Here is a 19899-nt window from a genome sequence, read left to right on the forward strand (position 1 = left end):
AGATTGATGCTTCTCATCTCTCTCCATTCCTGTCTGTCTGTCCCTGTCTATCCCTCTCTCTGTCCCTGTAAAAATAAAAACAAAAAAAGATAAAATGAGGATACCTTTTCCTGGAGATTTTCAGCCATGAGGTAGTGATTCACTATGGTAGGTGGTAGAGGTAAATTTGTAACAGAAGTGGGCAAATCTGGCTGGCCAAGAAGAGCAGCAAGGCCGATTATGAGAATGTGAGGTTAAAGAAGAGAGAGATACCTGAATTTGAAGAGTAAGACCCGGACTAAAATAGACATGGGCCACCAAGGCAGGAGGAGTAAAGAGTGTGTAATGGAGATATTATGTATTAGACAAGGCAATGGACCCCTGGCAATTGAGGAAAATAAGATCATCAACACCCACAACAGATCTTCAAGGGATGAACAGGACTTGAATATTCAGGCAAGGCAAAGGAAGTGGCCCCTGTGTCTATAAGAAATGAGATTGCCTTAGATCAACCTAAACTAGAATGATTGCCCTTGCTCTTTAATGGTGATATGAAATGGGGCCAAAGGCCCTGTGCACCTTCAGTTTTCAGGGGTTCTGAACAGCAGACTGGGCAAGGTTATGTTACAGGTGGCTGAGCTAGGGCTTTAGAGACTGAGCCCTCTTTGAGGAGTGAGGGATCAATGTACCCTCCAGTGTCCTTTGTTCCCACAGTGTGGGCAGAACCCTGGCAGAAGCAGAGAATCCATACAGGTTTTAGCCCAATGATCTTCATTTTCACCCTTGAAGCAGGTCTCTGATGGAGTCTTATGAGGCCCCTTAGGGGCATTGGAGCCTTTAAGGTCTTTGTCAAGGGCTGGTATATTGCCTGATCTTTTTGTGCGCTGTCTGCTTTCTGTTAATCTCAGTTTTTATAAACTTTAAAAGTCATGGTGATGCCTGACCTGTGGTGGCGCAGTGGATAAAGCGTTGACCTAGAAATGCTGAGGTCACCGGTTCGAAACCCTGGGCTTGCCTGGTCAAGGCACATATGGGAGTTGATGCTTCCAGCTCCTCCCCCCTTCTCTCTCTGTTTCTCCTCTCTCTGTGTCTCCCTCTCCTCTCTAAAATGAATTTTAAAAAAAGTCATTGTGAGACAGCGTGATCAGTTGGATTGAGTGAAGGGGGTAAAAATTTGCAGGAGGAGGAGGTTTGGAGAGTGCTAAGAAGATTTTATATGTGGCTCAGGCTCACGAGAAAGGGATGAGAGCAGAGTAAAGAAAGTTTTAGGCAGTTCCTCTTGTATGGTGAGTCTCTCCTGGCTCATGGTCCTACCAAACGTTCAGGAACCCACTGAGGAGCCTCAGCAGACAGAAAAAAACACATCCTTGGCCCCATAGAAGAAAAGGGTCTGGTCCTTCCTAGATTCCTGTGAGTGGGTCCTTCCATTGCACTTCAGAAAAGCCTTTCCTCGTTGGATTCTAGAGTCTCTAGGCCACTGAATGGCCATATAGATCAGTAATCAAAATTTTTTTAAATAAAAAGTGTGCTACAGAAGATTTGCAGGAGGTCCAGGTCATGACTCTTTTTTCTGTTTCTAATTGACCTTTAAGCATTTGATGGGTATGCTCTACAATGCCTTGACCCTGAGGATTATAAGGAATACCTGTGTTCAGGTCAATTCCAAAAGTCTGGCAAAATGTAGCAAATACTTTTACAAGTAAATCTCCCATATTTTTAAAAACATTTATAACCCAGCAATTAACAGATAATCTAGATTGCACATAATGCTGGAAAATTTATTATGACCTCTCTCTTCCTGTTGTAAAAAACTTAGAGCTTTGTTAAGGAAATTTTCTTTGCCCTCAGCCTGGCAGCTCAGTGACTGCTGCATAAGTGAGCCAAGAAGAAAGCCGATGATGCTCAGCACTAATAGGTATATCAGCTCCTGTACCTAAGAGTCCTTTGAATTTATTCCTTTGTATAAGGAGCCAAATTCCTGATTTCCTCAAGGCCCCTTTTGCAGGATGTGGCCTGACTAGCAGAATTAGCACTTTTATACTATTCCAACTGCCTGAAGCAGGTCCCGAAAAATTCTTGAAATGATTTATCAGGGCCCTGCTTAATTTTTCTCAATTCCTTTCTTTCACAGACCCAAGTATAGTTTTACACAGAAACAAGACAACTTACAGTACAGAAATATAAGTATACATGTAAATCTGATTAATCCTAATACCCAAGTTGCTATTTGGCTCTCAACTTTGAAGACAATACAAAACATATTCCACCAAACACAAAATAAATTAGCAAGTCTTTAGAATCTAAATTCCATTCTATTTAAATTTAAATGAGCGATTTTGACATGTTCCAATTTTAAACCAAAAATGTAGAAATAAAACAATTATTTTCTCAACATAAGAGCTGGCATTTTATTTTTATTTATTCATTTTAGGGAGGAGAGAGAGAGAGACAGAGAGGATGGGAGGGGCAGGAAGCTTCAACTCCCATATGTGCCTTGACTGGGCAAGCCCAGGGTTTTGAACCGGCGACCTCAGTATTCCAGGTCTACGCTTTTATCCACTGTGCCACCACAGGTAAGAGCTGGCATTTTAAATGTTTGCATCCAAGAACTTAATTCTGGCCTTAAAAGCAGACACATTTTGGACAACATCAGACAAAAACTACACAGAAACTAGAATCAGACAAACCAGAGAGAAACCTGTGATTTAGGAGCATAACCAGACCAGAAAGATGCCTGCCTGATCTCAGTCAGGGCATTTTCTATCAGAGGGACTGGTGATGGAAGTAAACAAAATCTCCACAAGAAAAGGTACTCCTGGCAGCTGCGTGGAAAATTTAGTAGTCAGATCCACCAGGGGTCCCATGCCTAAATTTCCAGGCAATGTATAGGAAAAAAACAAAATGATAGTTCGAGGATTGTAACTTAAACATTAAAGAAAATCAGACAATAACAGGAAAAGCTGTAGCTTTCCTAATACCTGAGTCTCCTATCCATTCTCAAATTCCATAATTGTTGTAATTGGCTCAGGTTGACCATACCAAGACTTCTCCTCTACCTCCATTTTAGCTGAGCGGCAGACTAAGCTGCCAGAGAGAACTAGGAGCAGCCAGCCTGCCATTGCTCAGGATGATTGAGCAATGTTTGGCCTGCTGGAATCAGAATTGGCTGAGGAAACTCTGACTTAGCCCCTAATGTTTGATTGGGCTAGGGACTGCCCCGTTGTCCATTTCACTGAATCACCTGCCCTTCAGCAGTATACTTACAATAGATTTACATTCATTTGCCCAATATTTTCCTCTCCTGCATCGTGTGCAGAGGTCAGGACATTTAGGAACTGGCTACCACTTAGGGGAAGGCTGGGACTGATATCCAAAGACATTAGGGCAATTTATAGCAAAATATCCTAGACCTCCACATTGGAGACAAGATTCTCTGGCAGAAGTACTTCCCTGGCCTCCCTTCCATCATTTGTTCTGCTGTTTATCAAAGTATTGTCCTGGAATCCTCCCCTGAGGTACTGTGGCAATAGCCAGACCTTGTATATATGTTGGCCCAATATAATACATATTCTGATGTAATTCCCTGTATCTCAAGCCTAATGTAAAAGCTAGTTGGCGCTGGGACCTCCAAGGGTCTGAGACAAAACTCTGGGAACATCACGATGAAGGTAAGAAGGAGCAGAAGGTTGAGCATAAGAAGGAGCAGAGGGCGGCGGAGGTGCAAACATTAAGTTGGCCATGGCCATGACAACCTCATTATCTCCCAAGCCATCCTCAGACTCTAATGTTTTATATTTACATCTCTCCATTTCTAGCTCACTCTGATATTTTTCATACAAAAGCTCCTCAAATAAAAACATTTGTGCAAAAAGAAAAAGGTCCCTTACTTTTGACCCTAATTATCTCATAATTCATTCCTTCTAACTATACTTTGTCTGAAGCTTTAATCAGTGTGCACACTGGGGAGATCCATCATCTGCCGTTAGTTTAGTATTCCTCAGGTCCCTGTTCAGGTGCCATCTGTCGCAGAGCAGCGCGGCTAGTAATTGTTCAGGTCCTGAGTGGGAATGGTGCAGAATGAAAAAATAAACTCAGAGAGAGAATGGATGACATCGGAACGCCTCTGCAGTGCCTTTAGCTTGCAAGGGTACAACTCTCCACCCCCATACCACTTTATTTACAAGGCAGAAAATCATTAGCAAATCAAAGAGATCTTTGATACAAAGTCATATTTCCAAGACAACCCAAGGATTTTCCCAAGTGCATAAAACCCTCCACCCTGCATAACATCTTCTCAAAACAAAGTATAAAAAGAAATCTGCCTCCAATCTTTATGAGGGACTCAGATAGGATGAGTAAAAATGATCCAGCATCATAGATAACATGGAAGTGTGGAGAAAAACATAGTCTTTAGCGACTTAAGCAAGTGAGGTGAGGCTTGGGCAAATGTCAGCTTACTGCCAGTCCCCCACACCACTGTTCCCCAAAAATCTAAACCGCAAGAACCTTGTCGGCTTGCAGATTCCAGCAGAAGTGTAATGAACAGTTAATTTTTCAACTCATTCTCAAAAATGACCCATACTTGAGCCTGACCAGGTGGTGGTGCAGTGAATAGAGCACTGGACTGGAACACAGAGGAACCAGATTTGAACCCACAAGGTAGCTGGCATGAGCATGGGCTCATCAGGCTTGAGGGTGGGATTATAGACATGACCCCATGGTTGCAGGCTCAAAGACCAAGGATTGCTGGCTTGAGCAAGGGGTCAATAGCTTTGCTGTAGACACCCCCACTCCCACGCCTGCCAAAGCACATATTAGAAATCAATCAATGAACAATAAATGTGATGAAACGAAGAATTGATGCTTCTCATCTCTCTCCCTTTGTGTCTGTCCTCTTTCTCTCTCTCTCTCTCTCTCTCTCTCTCTCTCTCACACACGCACGCACAGACACACAATCTATATTTGGAACAGCTATGTCTCAGATTTTCTAAAATTTATACCAGACCTTACATACTGCAGAGAAATTACAAGTCAAATTATGTAAAAATGCAGTTTATGTTGTGTATCACAGGAACAAAGATGTGTACAAAGAGCCATTTATATTTACTGTTTATAGTAGCTATTTGAGTTTATTTAAAAGACTACATTACTGTTCGTAAATTTTAACCTAACGTTGATGAGCGTTTGGGTTCATCCTCATGTGAAAAGGAGATTTTTCTGCAGGTCAGAATTGGTTTAGTTTCAGAGCTACCGAAGAAGTAGCCGTAATTCCTGAGGCATGGGCTGACAGGAGGTCTGAGGGTCTGAGACCCTGCATCCATCTCTTAACTACTTCTAATGATTTTTAATATTTCCTCCTTAATACCAGTTCTTGGAGGTTGTTTTAAGTAGTAACAAACTCTGATTTCTGAGCAGTATAATTGTAATTCAGAAATTAATGTGCTGTTCAATCAGCTTTACAAAGGCACAGAGAATTTTACATGATTAGTAAAGTTATCTCATTATAGTTCTATGAGTGTGTCAATACATTTGATGGCCTAATTGTAATATCTAAATCTCAATGTAAATAAATGTGACTGTCATTTACTGAATTATAATTATTTTGTTATTGAGGTTTAATACATTTAATAGATTTAGTAATTATGTCTCCTGAATGTATTTACAATTCACTGATGAATGTGGGACAGTTTTTATATGTGTGAGCTCTGGAATTGAGACTTTTTTTAAAAAAAGGCAATTTCGCTTGTGAGGAGTATGGACAGTAAAGTAATTAAGAGCTTCAGCATTTTTTAGGCTCAAGTGTACCTTCTGATCTTTTGTCAGGTTGTAAATATCCTGAGGTCATATTTAGGCTTGTCCTTGTGTTTTTTTTCTCACAACTGATTTGATACCCAAGATATTACACCTTGAAACACTGAAATGCATACTTGTTTTGTTTTGTTCTATTTCTCAAATCATATATTAGTTTCAACCATTCTTTCAAAATAAGGACCAGATAATTGTGTGCTCTTTAATTAGAAATAACTGGTCTTGCCTGACCAGGTGGTGGCGCAGTGGATAGAGCGTCGGACTGGGATGCGGAAGGACCCAGGTTCGAGACCCCGAGGTCGCCAGCTTGAGCGCCGGCTCATCTGGCTTGAGCAAAGAGCTCACCAGCTTGGATCCAAGGCCCCTGGCTCCAGCAGGGGGTTGCTCGGTCTGCTGAAGGCCCATGGTCAAGGCACATGTGAGAAAGCAATCAATGAACAACTAGGAAGTCGCAACGCGCAACGAGAAACTGATGATTGATGCTTCTCATCTCTCTCCGTTCCTGTCTGTCTGTCCCTGTCTATCCCTCTCTCTGACTCACTCTCTATCTCTGTAAAATAAATAAATAAATAAATAAAACTTATAAAAAAAAAAAAGAAAAAAAAGAAATAACTGGTCCTAGATGTTTTTTCTCTTTGTAAAATTACAACTGTCAAAGTTTAGCTGAAAGTAAATTATGATTTCTGAAGTGGAACCTTATGATTGTTTCTCTGGTTATACTGACATGAATTCATATCAATAAATCTAATATATTCATAAAGATATTAGATGCATCAACACTTTATTAAGATTATTTTTTATTTAAAACTATACTTTTCAACAGAATAAATACTTTAATTGAAAAGAAAAATGGGCCTATTTGAGACCTCATCAAATAGGTCTCAAATATGACTATGTATGCAAACAACTGGATTTTTAAAAAGACACAACCTCTTTGCCAAGACAGTACAACACAATGGTAAACACTAATGTTATTGCAGCCAGGCTCCCCAGCTTCAAATCCTGACTGTAGCAATATTTAAATGAGCTGTATAAGCTCCTTTAGTGAAATGCTTTTTGTCTATTAAGAAAGAATACTCTTAAATTCTATCTTATACTCCTGTAAATATTAAGTACTTTAAAATAGGTAACATGTTAATAATAGAGACTATCTCCTGGCCAAGTAGCTTAGTTGGTTTGGGCATCATCCAGATATAGATTCTGCATGGTTGCAGATTTTATATCCAGTCAGGGCACATACAAGAATCAACCTGTGGCCTGACCTGTGGTGGCACAGTGGATAAAGCGTTGACCTGGAAATGCTGAGGTCGCCGGTTCGAAACCCTGGGCTTGCCTGCTCAAGGCACATATGGGAGTTGATGTTTCCAGCTCCTCCTCTCTCCTCTCTGTCTCTCTCTCTCCCCCTCTCTCTCCTCTCTAAAAATGAATAAATAAAAAAATAAACTTTAAAAAAAAATTAAAAAAAAAAAGAATCAACCTGTGAATACATGAATGGGTGGAACAACATATTGATGTTTCTCTCTGTCTCTCAAATCAATAAATAAAAAACTTTTAAATTCTACTGACTAAATAGGCATTATGTTAAACATTCAGCTTGGAAATTAAAATATATATATATATTTTAAAAATATTTAGGAAAAAGTAATGATAAGTGGTGAATTTTGAATTTATTTTCCATGATTAGCCTCCAGTCATGTATTTATGCAGAATTATCCTCATATGAATGTAAATACTGATCATAAGAGAGTGACCTTTCTGGGTTTGAAATTTGCAATGATCTTCCTATTTCAGATGCTTATTGGAATCCTAGGGAACTTCTCACTATTCTGTCATTATATGTCCCTTTACCACACTAGGTACAGGAAAAAGCCATCAGACTTTTTTTATTTATGATTTTAATTTGTGTTTACATAGATTCAAGTGTCCTACCGAATATACCTTCCCTCACCCCCTTATTTCCCCCAGCCTGCAGATTTGATTGTCATTCACCTGACTAAGCAACTCTGAACTCATTCTCTCAAGGGGTTTTCCGGAGACAATAGCGGCATTGAGTCTGAAATATTTTCTCAGTGATTTTGGATGCAAACTTGTTTTCTGCATTCAGAAAGTAGCCAGAAGTGTGTGCATGGCCACCATCTGCTTCTTGAGTGTCTTCCAGGCAACCACCATCAGTCATTGGAATCTCAGTGGGCAGAGCTTAAAGCAAAAGCTGCCAAATACACAAACACCTCAAATATCCTCTGCTGGATCCTGAACTTAATGCTAAATATTAAAGTTCCTGAGAATGTGACTGACAAATGGAACACCAAAAACATCTCAAACACTATGAACTTTGGATATGCTCCATTAAAGTTTACTCTAATGATACACACAATCCATATAAAGGAGTCGTATCTGCCCATGATGTTTTGTGTTTGGGACTCTGACTTGGGCCAGGAAAACCATGGTTTCTATTCTGTACAGGCATAACCATCAGGTCCAACACCTTCATGTGACCGACCTGTCTCCCAGATTGTCCCGTGAGATTAGAGCTATCCAAAACATCCTTGTTCTGGTGACCGTTTTTGTATATTTTTATGCCTTCTCCTCCATTATTCACATTTATATTTATATTTTTGGTAAGACCACTAGGTGGCTGGTGAACACTTCTGTCTTAATCAATGCATGCTTCTCAACTGCCAGCTCCTTTGTCCTCTTGAGTCATAACCACCCTGTACTCAGTTCACCTTTGTGTGCACTGGAAGATGTACGCAGTTTCTGCATTCCTGCATCTCGTCAAAAGAATATACACTGTCTACCTTTCACTCTCTTTAGTCATCTATTCCTGATTCTGCAAGGAGTCATGAGTATAATTGTATTCGGTCTCATTGCACATAGAGTTTTGAATAACAGAGATTCTGCTGCTACAATAAATAGTAAATTATGTTTGTTTTACTACATAATAGTACTTATTATGTAAGTACTCACATGATTATTTTTTAATGATGGTTGCAGTGGAGTAGTTCAGAGTCCTGTGAACAATAAACAGTCCTGAAATAATGTAGAGACACTGGAAAGGTCTTTGAGTGTGTAGTCTTTTATGAGAGATAGCAACTTTGTCAATATTTACTGGCTATCCCATAGAGAGGCTAGTGCCTTGAAAGGAATCTATGTGGGATGTTCCTCCAAGAAGCTCAGGGTATAGTTTCTGTGTGCCTGTATTATATTGCAAGTGACCTTAGTTGATGCTGGAGGAAAAATGAGGTTTTAGTTATTATGGACAATGACTGCCAAGTGTGAATATGGTTTCTTACATCCTCAGAGAATGATAACTGTTCAAAATAAAAAATATGTATGAAGAAAGATTAACAAGTTTTAAAATACTGTACATTAAATATTATACTAGTGAACTGTATGGAACAAAGAAATGTTTATTGAAAATACGTGCCTAGATAACATAGTTCCACATTCTAAATTGAGAAAAAGGTTTCTGAAGCTTTATGAAGAAAATGATATACTAAGTGTATGACAGGGTATTTGCATAAAAAGAGATTGACATACACCCTTAGTGCAAAGGAGCATAAAAGTACCATTCTGCCAAAAGTAAGGAGTGATTCAATTAAATCCACTCATGTCTCAACAGATTCTCAGAATATTTAATTACCATTGAAAAGTTAACAGCACTGCTTTCCCATGGCACAGATTATGGGTTTTTTTTATGTTTTCTCAAGAAATTTGTGATTTGGATTTTGATTTCTTTGTTAATTTACACATTATTTTAGTAGAATGCTGTTTACTTCCGTGTCTGTGTCCCTGCCAGATTCCTTTTTCTAAATTTTACCTAGTTTCATACCATTATGATTGGAGAAAATGCTTTACATTATTTTGGTCTATTTTTTTTCTTCTTTTTGGACAGGGAAAGAGAAATGGACAGATAGTGATAACAAACAGGAAGGGAGAGAAATGAGAAGCATCAATTTTGTGTCGGGGCTTTTTCTTGTGGCTCCTTAGTTGTTCATTGATTGCTTTCTCATATGTGCCTTGACTTGGGGATGCCAGCAGAGGGAGTGACCCCTTGCTGAAGCCAGGGACCTTGGTGTCAAGCTGGATAACGATGAGATGAAGTTAGCGGCCTCAGGGTTTCAAACCTGGGTCCTTGGCATCCTAGTCCAATGCTCTATCCACTGCACAACCACCTGCTCAGGCAAGACACATTAGTTTTCATTGGTAACACTGGGGAACAATTTTTTTTTCATTTTCTGTTGCATGAGGTTTTAGAACTTTATCTATATATTTCTGCATCACTGATTCCAAATCTGAAATTTGTTTTATTGGTGCGTGTTCTAGTTTTTATACAATTTTAATTTCATTTTGTTACAGTTAATGGCATGCATTGGTTTTTAAATTGAAGTTAAAAGACAACAATTCTTGGATTGAACATAACATAAGGCAATTAATGTTTTACAAACATCACTTTTACTTAATTGTAGTTGCTTTTAAATGTAAAAAATTATTATCTGATAAAAAACACTGTCTTATTTTGTTTTAAGATTGAATCATGGCTTCTTTGAGTAGGCATAAATGTAAGAATAGTCCTGACACCTTCGGTTATATATGTGGCTGTTACACTCTTCAACGTCAAAGGCGCAATATTTCATCATTTGTGACACATGCATATATTGCCTGTTTTCAAGTTCTCCTTGGCGATCAAGACAAGAATTGGGCTCCTTATATTGTGTGTCATAATTGTGAGAAAGTGCTCCATGACTGAACAAAAAGAAAACACAAAGGGCCTGACCTGTGGTGGCACAGTGGATAAAGCGTCGACCTGGAAATGCTGAGGTCGCTGGTTCGAAAACCTGGGCTTGCCTGGTCAAGGCACATATGGGAGTTGATGCTTCCTGCTCCTCCCCCTTCTCTCTCTCTCTCTCTCTCTCTCTCTCTCCTCTCTCTCCTTTCTAAAAAATGAATAAAAGAAAAAAAAGAAAACACAAAGGAATGCCTTTTGGTATTCCCATGGTTTGGCGTGAACCTAAGGACCACAGTAGTATCTGTTTTATTCTGTCTGATCCATACCAAGAAAAAACAGCATATGATTGCATATCCTAATATTCCTTCAGCAATATGACCTATCCCACACTCTGACACACTCCTGGTTCCAGTTTTGAATGGTTTTATTTCTTTTAAGGATGAAGACAGTGAACATGGTGATCAAGTGTATTTTGGTAAGATGCATGAGGAAATGGTTGTAGAATCTGAAGGATCTCCTTCTGATGCCAAGCAGTCATTAACCCCACAGCAGTTAGCCAACTCAAATTGAATGACTTAGTAAGAGATATGAGACTATCAAAGAAAGCAGCTGAGCTATTAACCTCTAGGATTCAGGAAATAATATACTTCACCAGTCAGCTAAAGTATCCCATTTCAGGAAGCATGAACAAATTTTTGTGGACATTTTTTTCGAAGACAAATACTTTGTTTACTGTCATGATAGCAATAGTCTTCTCAGCCAGCTAGGTGTTCCCATATATATAGTCCAACAGAATGGCAGCTATTTCTTGACAGCTCTAAATGGAGTCTAAAATATGCTGTTCTACACAACGGTAATGTTTATGCAGTGGTTCCAATTGGTTAGTCAACTCATCTGCAAGAAGATTATAATGACATTAAAAATTGTCCTCGACTTTCTGAAGTATGAGAATAACTGGATCATTTGTGTGGATCTTAAAATAGTAAATTTCTTACTAGGACAACAGAGAGGTTTCACAAAGTATCCTTGCTTTCTGTGTTTGTGGGACAGCCGAGCTCGGGAGAAACATTTGACACTGAAGGAGTGGCCGAAATATGAAGCTCTGGAAGTAGGGATGCAAAATATTGTAAACAAACCTGTAGGTAATCAAGACAGGATCATTTTTCCCCCAACTTCACATCAAACTTGGCTTAATGAAGCAGTAGATTCAGGCTTTGAATAGAGAAAGTGAATACTTTCAACATACTATTTCTGGTTTTCTTGCCTTGTCTTTCGAGAAGATAAAAGCAGGTGTATTTGATGGACCTCAAATTCAAACCCTCATACATGATGGAGAATTTGCCAGGAAGATGAATAAAGAGGAAAAAGCAGCATGGCAGTCTTTTGTTACAAAGAACTTTCTTGGCAACAAAAAAGCAGAAAAGTATGAATTTCTGGTTCAAAGGATGCTGTTGGCTTTCCACAACATTGGATGTAACATGAGCGTTAAGATTATCTTCCTGAACAGTCACCTTAATAAGTTTCCCAAAAATCTTGGAGCTGTTAGTGATGGCAGACTAATGCTGAAGCACCAAACGAGATTGTCCTCAACAAGTACAGAAATGCAAGAGCTACAAACGCAAATTTTTGCCTGAATAGAATTGAAATAATTTTGCACAAATTTTGTGCTTAAAATAAGTGTTTTAATATATTCTATTTCAAAATTATAGACAAATTCTGATGGAATCATATCTTTTAGTGTATTAGTGTATTAGTGAATAATTTATATAAATTATTGTATTTTCAAAAAGATGATGCCCATGAAGACATTCTACTTCATAATGTTAAACTAAATGTTGAAAATTTTACAATAAGATGAAAACATAAATTCTTGAATTGCAAAAAATCTGTAGCTTACAGAGCAAAACTAATGTCATATTTGAGATCAGCACACTTGAATTAGGTAAGAACAAGTGTTTCTGTGGATGCAAAAAAATTTTTGTTCCCCAATGTAATCTGTGAATATACTTGAAATTCTCTACTTTGATGAGAAATTCTCCGTTAGGCCCTGGCCAGTAGCTCAGTGGTAGAGTGTCAGCCCAGCTTGTGGATATCCTAGGTTTGATTCTCAGCCAGGGTACACAGGAGAAACCACCATGTGCTTTCCTACCTTGCACACTTCTATCTCTATCAGTCTCTCTCTTTCTCCCTCTCTTTCTTTCTTTCTTCTTTCTTTCTTTCTTTCTTTCTTTCTTTCTTTCTTTCTTTCTTTCTTTCTCTCTTTCTTTCTCACTCTTCCTCTCCCTTTCCAACTGCCATGGCTCAATTGGTTCAATCACATAGGACCAGGGCACTAAAAATGGCGTTCTGGAGTATCTTCCTCAGGTTTTAAAAATAGCTCAGTTGCAACCATGGTCCCAGATGGGCAGAGCATCAAGTCCAGACAGGCTTTGCCAGGTAAATTCTGGTAGGTAGGGGTGCATGCAGGAGTCTGTGTTTCTGTCTCCCCTCTCACCTGGAAAAGAAGAAAACCAAAAAGAAATCCTTGATAACCTGCACCTGAGCTCCTTTGCATTTCTGGGCCTTCACCTCACTCCAGGGGGGTTCAGATTTGAATTGGAGTGTGGCCTTGGCCTTACATTTGTAAAGACTACTTTGAGAAAACTGCCTTGTAGAGTTATACAGACGAAAAAAGAGTGATATCATCCCTTTTTTATAAATGTTTATTATATGTATTTTGTTGTCTTCCCTTATGGCTAGAAATATCGAATATTCCTCAATACACATGGAAATCCTAGGGATTGGGCAGAGCATTGCCCCCTTAGTGGGCTTGTGGTGTGGATCTCAGTCAGGGTACATGTGGCAGTCTGTCTCTCTGCCTCCCCTCCTCTCACTAAAAATAAGAGAAGTTTTCTATTAAAATACATTAAAAAGTCTGTTATTACTCAAACAAAAGGAATGTGGTTATGCTGTCGTTTCTACTTACGCACTTTATATACAAAGTCATCAATTATTGGTTCTTTAAAAAGTTTCATATAAAGCATTCTGAATAAATATAGAAATAAATAAAAACAGCCAGCCTGACCTGTGGTGGTGCCGTGGACAGAGCATCGACCTGGAACACTGATGTTGCCCGTTTGAGAGTGTGTTTGGAGGTTCTAGCAGGGGAGCTCAGCTACTCATGCACCCTCGACCTGAGAATGGTCCTCTTCTCTGTTGGGGAAGGTTGTCCTCTTCAACCAAGCCGCAGCTTCGGAGGGACATACATGGAGCAGTGAGGGAGGAAGGGGACATCCGACTAGCCAGCCAGATCAGCTGAATCAACCCTGGCAATCAATGGGGTGACAGAGGTCACAGCCAGGTCGACCTCACATTCTAATGTTGCCAGTTTGAAACCCCAGGCTTGTCTATTCAAGGTACATATGGCAGTTCATGCTTTGTGCTCCTCCCCCCTTTCTGTCTGTCTCTCTATAATGAATAATGTCTTTTAAATAAAAAGGAAAAAAAATTATATTTGTCTCCGCATAGAGCCTGTGCATTTAGAATTATTGCGTCATGACCTGATGTCAGCAGACATGGCGAGAATGACCTTGTTCCTAGCACCTGTCAGGGCACATCACCTGGAATTCACCACTGGCCTTGACCACCAGGCTGCCTTGTTCTTCTTCCATTCAGAGTCCCCTTCCTCGCTGGGTTATAAGCAGTGTACAGGTAACTATGTCCTTTCAGTCATTCCAAGTACTAATACCACAGGGTCAGGTGTATCAGAGGCACTTAATACAAGCATAATTTTAACTTAAAATTCTATTTTCTGGAATATATTAAAAAAAAGAGAAGTGATTGTAACACACACATATATGCACAGGAAGGTTCAGAAATATTTTTGTAGGAGTTTTTTTAAGGTAACTATAGATTCATGTGCAGTTGTAAAAAATAATACAGCCTGACCTGTGGTGGCACATAACCTAATGCTGAGGTCACCGGATCAAAACCCTGGGCTAACCTGGTCAGGGCACAAATGGGAATTGATGCTTTCTGCTTGTCCCCCTTTCTCTCTCTTTCTCCTCTCTGAAACAAAAAATTATTTTATAAAGTAATACAAAGGGGATCTTTTGTACCCTTTACTCAGTTTACCCCAATTGTTCCACAAGCAAAATTATAGTGCAGTATCAATAACAGGACATTGAGATAGATACTACCCAGCAATGTTGTTCAAATTTTTCTAGAGAATTGTCTTTTAAAATGAAAAGGTAGAAATACAAATATCTCACAGTAGTGTGTAGATTTAATAAACTATGGTCTGCTATAATGGCATATATTTATTCATAATGATATTGACTTATATTAACTGAGGAAGGAATTTTGGATGAATTACCAAGCCAAGAAGGTAGGTTTTAAGAGGTATGTATAATGTGGGAGCAGAGACTTGGTAAAATTAAGAACCCAGGCTCTGCCTGACCCATGGTGGCGCAGTGGATAAAGTGTAGACTTGGAACACTGAGGGAGTTGGTTCAAAACCCCGGGTCAAGGCACATATGACAAGCAATCAACAAATAACTAAACTGAAGTCACCATGAGTTGATAATTCTCATTCCTCACTTCCTCTCCCTGTAAAAAGTAATAAATAAAGCATTAAACAAAAAAAAAAGAAACCCAGATTCTGTGGTCTGACTTTCAGAATGTGATTTGTAGCTCTGACAGTTTCTAACCTTAAAAGTGTCTGTTCCCTACAGGTAAGATTACAATAAAATTAGCACCTACCAGGTATGACTGTCTCAATTCTTAAGAAAAGAATCTATGAAAAATACAGTAACATGTTATTACTGAAAATCAATAATATGACATCGATTTTTTTTGCAACAGAGACAGAGAGAGACTGAGAAAAAGACACCTAGGGAGAGACAGGAGGAAGAGAGAGATGAGAAGCATCAATTCTTAGTTGTAGCTCCTTCATTGTTCATTGACTGCTTTCTCATATGTGTCTTGATTGGGTGGGAGGCCACAGCAAAGCAGAGTGACCCCTTGCTCAATCCAGTGACATTGGACTCAAGCCACCAACTTTAAGCTTCAAACCAGCAACCTCTGGGTTTTGAATCTGGATCCTCTTTCAGTCCAACACTCCACTGTGCCATCTCCTGGTCAGGTATGCCACTACACATTGTTATGAGAGAAATTCAAACATGCTGTTCCCCCTTTTTTTTTTGAAATACATTATTAATTGACTTTAGACAGAGGAGAAAGGGGAGGAGAGGAGCGGGAAACCTCAGTTGGTAGTTGCTTCTTGTACCTTGACGAGGCAATCCCAGGATTTCAAACTGGTCACCTCAGCATTCCAGGTTGATGCTTTATTGACTCCGCCACCTGAGGCCAGTCTGTGTCTCTTTTATTGCTATGCAAAAATATATGATTGTCAAACCTGCTGTCTATATAATCAATGCTAACCGAAAAGTTTCAGAGCCTCTTAAAAATAAAATTCTTTGGCACTCTCTCCTGGGAGCACACCTCTGTCCCCGTGTCTCCCTTCCACCTTAACTGCTCTTTTGCCTCTGTAAGTTGTTTCCTAAAGACCATCTCTTCTACCTCTGTGACTTTCTAAGTAAACATCCTCATATTTTGAAAAAACAATTTTTATTTTATTTTTTTTAATTTTTAAGTATTTCTTAATTTTATATTTTACTTTTTGTATTTTTCTGAACTGAAAACCAGAGAGGCGGATAGGCAGACTTCCACTTGCATTGTACCAGTATCAACCTGGCATGCCCACCAGGGGGCAATGCTCAAGGTATCTGGGGCATTGCTCTGTTGCAACCAAAGCCATTCTATTGCTTGAGGCAGAGGTCATGGAGACATCCTCAGCACCTGAGCCGGCTTTGCTCCAATAGACCCTTGGCTGTGGGAGGTGAAGGGGGAGATAGAGAGAAAGGAGAGGAGAAAGACTGAAGAAACAGATGGATGCTTCTCCTGTATGCCCTGGCTAGGAATCAAACTCAGGACTTCTGCATGTGAGGCTGATGCACTACTGCTGAGCCAACCGGCCAGAGGTAGTTTATTTCTTTTTTTGTATTTTTTCGAAATGAGAGGCATGGGGGCAGAGAGACTCCCTACATGTCCAACGGGGATCCATCTGACATGCCCACAAGGGTTGATATTCTGCCATCTGGGGCAGTAGTCCCCAACCCTCGGACCATGGACTAGTACCGATCTGTGGGCCATTTGGTACCCGTCCACAGAGAAAGGATAAATAACTTACATTATTTCTGTTTTATTTATATTTAAGTCTGAACGATGTTTTATTTTTAAAAAATGACCAGATTCCCTCTGTTACATTCGTCTAAGACTCACTCTTGGCGATTGTCTCGTAAGTTTGACAACTTTATTTAAAAATACCACAGTTTTTAAGCCGGTTGCATAACTTTATTTTGGTGCATTTATCCGTCCCACCTAAAGGCCGGTCCATCAAAATATTTTCTGACATTAAACCGATCTGTGGCCCAAAAAAGGTTGGGGACTACTGATCTAGGGTATTTATTCGTTGTGATCAGAGCCATTCTACTGCCTGAGTGGGAGGACATGGAGCCACTGAAGGCTCCCAAGGCAACTTTGCTCCAATGGAGCCTTGACTGCAGGAGAAAAAGAGAAAGAAGAGGGGTTAGAATTGAGTTGAAAGGCTCTTCTCCTGTGTGATTGGGGATGAATTGAAGTTTTATTAATTAATTTATTTTTGGTGTTAGACATAGAGACAGAGGAGGGGACAAATAGGGACAGACAGACAGGAAGTGAGAGATAAGAAGCATCATTCTTCATTGCACACTTTAGGTGTACATTGATTGCTTTCTCATATGTGTCAGAGGTTCCAGCAGAAAAAGTGACCCTTACTTACTCAAGCCAGTGACTGTGGATTTAAGATAGAGACCTTTCGTGGCTGAGGCCAGCCAGGTTCACATTGGTACCAAGCAGACAGTAGTGGAACTGCAGAGCCATAAAGCATTGGGCTATTATCTTCCATTCTTGCAGTGGCGGGCAAGCACACAGGCAAGGGAAAACAGGTTCTTAGAACAGCAGGCAAACAAACAGCAAAACAGCCCCTCTCAGTGGCAGCATGCAATTTGCAATCTCCCAAACACTGCCTTGAGTCCAATTACCTGTAGTCTTACATATACATACGTTATGCACATGTGGCTCTGCCATGCGCTCACACACTAATCATGCAAAGTGCAAGTGAGCAAGCCTAACAGCTGTTTTCCAAACGGTCTAGAATACAAGAAGGTACACGCAAGAGCCTCGGCCATTCTGCCTTGGCTCTCTAGAAAATTTATGGATTAGAAATGACCCTGCACTGGAACAGTAGCAAAAAGGAGACCTCGAAGAGAGGTTTAGGCAATTAGCTGGGGATAAACTGCCGCTGCTCATTTCTCTTCTGGCTGCAAGTCTCATGGGAACACTTAGTCTTAGAATTTAGGAGATGCAAGCCTGTTGGGGAAAAAAGGTGAGCTAGCAGGAGAAAGAGAGTGCTCTCAGCCTTTTGTTTTTAAGGTTTGTAAAGACTGAGTTAGGAGAAGATCTCACTAGAATATTCATCAGCTTTTCTTGGTGGGTTATTTTTTGGTCCTGTTTTCACTGAATAGTCAGTGCCAGGGTGTTATTATTCAATGCAGCTGGTCCTGGCATAGCCCAGCTGGTTTTGCTGCTTTATTTGTAATGGAGAGCTCAAATACAGCTGAGGTCTAGATGTTATATCTAGAGAGGTGACCTTTTGTATTTGGCTGTAAATTGCTCAGCCAGTTCAGTTATCTGTCTCAGTTTCCCCATTCTAATTCCAAAGGAATGTTCCTAGCTTCTTTGTAACCTGCCTCATCACTATGCTGTAAACAGGTTTATTACAAAGGTATTTGAAGGTAATTGATGTCAAGTGTGCAATGGGACAATTAATATTTTTTAAAAATTTTAAATTCATTTTAGAGAGCGTGGAAGGGAAACAATTCACTGGCGGTTTCTTGTTTATGTCCCATGCAGGATGGAACCCACAACCTTGGCATATCAGATGACGTCCTAACAACCTGAAGAACCAGGGCCCACATTCTAATGCTTAATTAGTGCACACACAACCACGAAAGACCATGAAATAGGGGTAGTTCTGACCCTAGAAAAAAACCATTGCTGTACTGTAAAGGTCAGGTAAAATACTTCTCCCGCACCTTCTTGATTTAGTTCCACCTTTTCAGCGTTACTGCGCATGCCTGGCCTCAACAGACACCACCCTCTGTCGCTCCCTCCCCGGGACACCCCGCCCATACACTGCTTTTTTCTGCTTTCGTGATGTCCTGGTGCGCATGCGCAGTCTAGCCGGGCCACGCCTCCAGGACGTTTCCTCTTTCCTCCGAGCGCCATTTTCTCCTGACCGGGAACTAGCTGGGAAGGTCATAGTAGGAAGTGTGAGTTCTCGTTTTTTTTACGTTAAATTTTCGTTTCACAGCCCCCTTTCTTTATACACAGTCTGGATGTCGTCGTGTTCCCTCAGACAGTCCTATCCTCCGTGAAAATTCAGGCGACCCCGCGAGAGTCCGGCGCTTTCCTTGGGGGTGGGGGTTAAAATGGCTCCCAGGCTGCTCCCTGCGCTCGGCTCTTCTCTTCGTTAGGTAACCGTGTCTTCTCCGTCATTTTTACTTTTAAAACCGAAAGTGAGGTCTCCGTTCGTCAGTAGCCAGTAGTGTTCTGAAGGAGTTTGTGTTATGTTCTTTCACGGGTACAAACTTTCACTCGTAAAGTTCTGGCCGCGGGATGTACCACAGATCCACGTGCCGAGTGTTCTCCCCACACGTACGTAGAACTGAGTGTGAGCTGCGGGATGTGTTAATTAACTTGATTGTGCTAGTATTTCCGTCTATGTGTATTACAAAGGATCTCATGGATTCCTTCACTATACATAATTTTTATTTGAGAATAATGTCTCAGTAAAGCCCCAACGGATAACTCAGGCGGTCAGTGTGCTTGGCTTGCCGCCTCCGGGTGGTTAAATTCTGCTTCACCTTGGATTGCTCGCGCATTTTGCGAATACATTTTTTTTGTGCCTCCCTCTTTTTCACCCGTGCCCCCCCCCCCGTTTGAAGTCTCATTGTGATATTTGTGGTAAGTGAAGCAGCAGCCTACAAGAATGAACACTTCAGTGACAATTATAAGGGAGGTTAGGACAGAGGTAGCTGGTCCTCCTGAACCTGTCCCAACTCCCGAAGTTATTTTGAGGGTTAACGAAAGAGGGGTGAGCTGCACTGCCTTTCTGTGCCGGAGTTGCTGAATCCCTGGAATGGGGAGAGACTGGTTGTTGAGGGCTACATCACCATTGGGAAAAAAGTATGTTAAAGCAGTGGTCCCCAACCCCCGGGCCGCGGACCCGTACCGGTCCGTGG

At 40.5% G+C, this 19899-nt stretch overlaps 1 protein-coding gene across 1 annotated transcript; it reads left to right on the forward strand.

The window, feature by feature from the left end:
* Nucleotides 1–3641: 3641 nt before the first annotated feature.
* On the forward strand, nucleotides 3642–19196 carry VN1R4 (vomeronasal 1 receptor 4). The gene is given in 8 exon segments (XM_066266656.1): nucleotides 3642–3647; nucleotides 7495–7691; nucleotides 7786–7958; nucleotides 7961–8122; nucleotides 8125–8208; nucleotides 8211–8501; nucleotides 8504–8533; nucleotides 19132–19196. Coding segments are annotated over 8 exon segments (1008 nt in total).
* Nucleotides 19197–19899: the final 703 nt, after the last annotated feature.

Source organism: Saccopteryx bilineata, chromosome 3 (genome assembly GCF_036850765.1).
Source record: "Saccopteryx bilineata isolate mSacBil1 chromosome 3, mSacBil1_pri_phased_curated, whole genome shotgun sequence".
NCBI lineage: Eukaryota > Metazoa > Chordata > Mammalia > Chiroptera > Emballonuridae > Saccopteryx > Saccopteryx bilineata.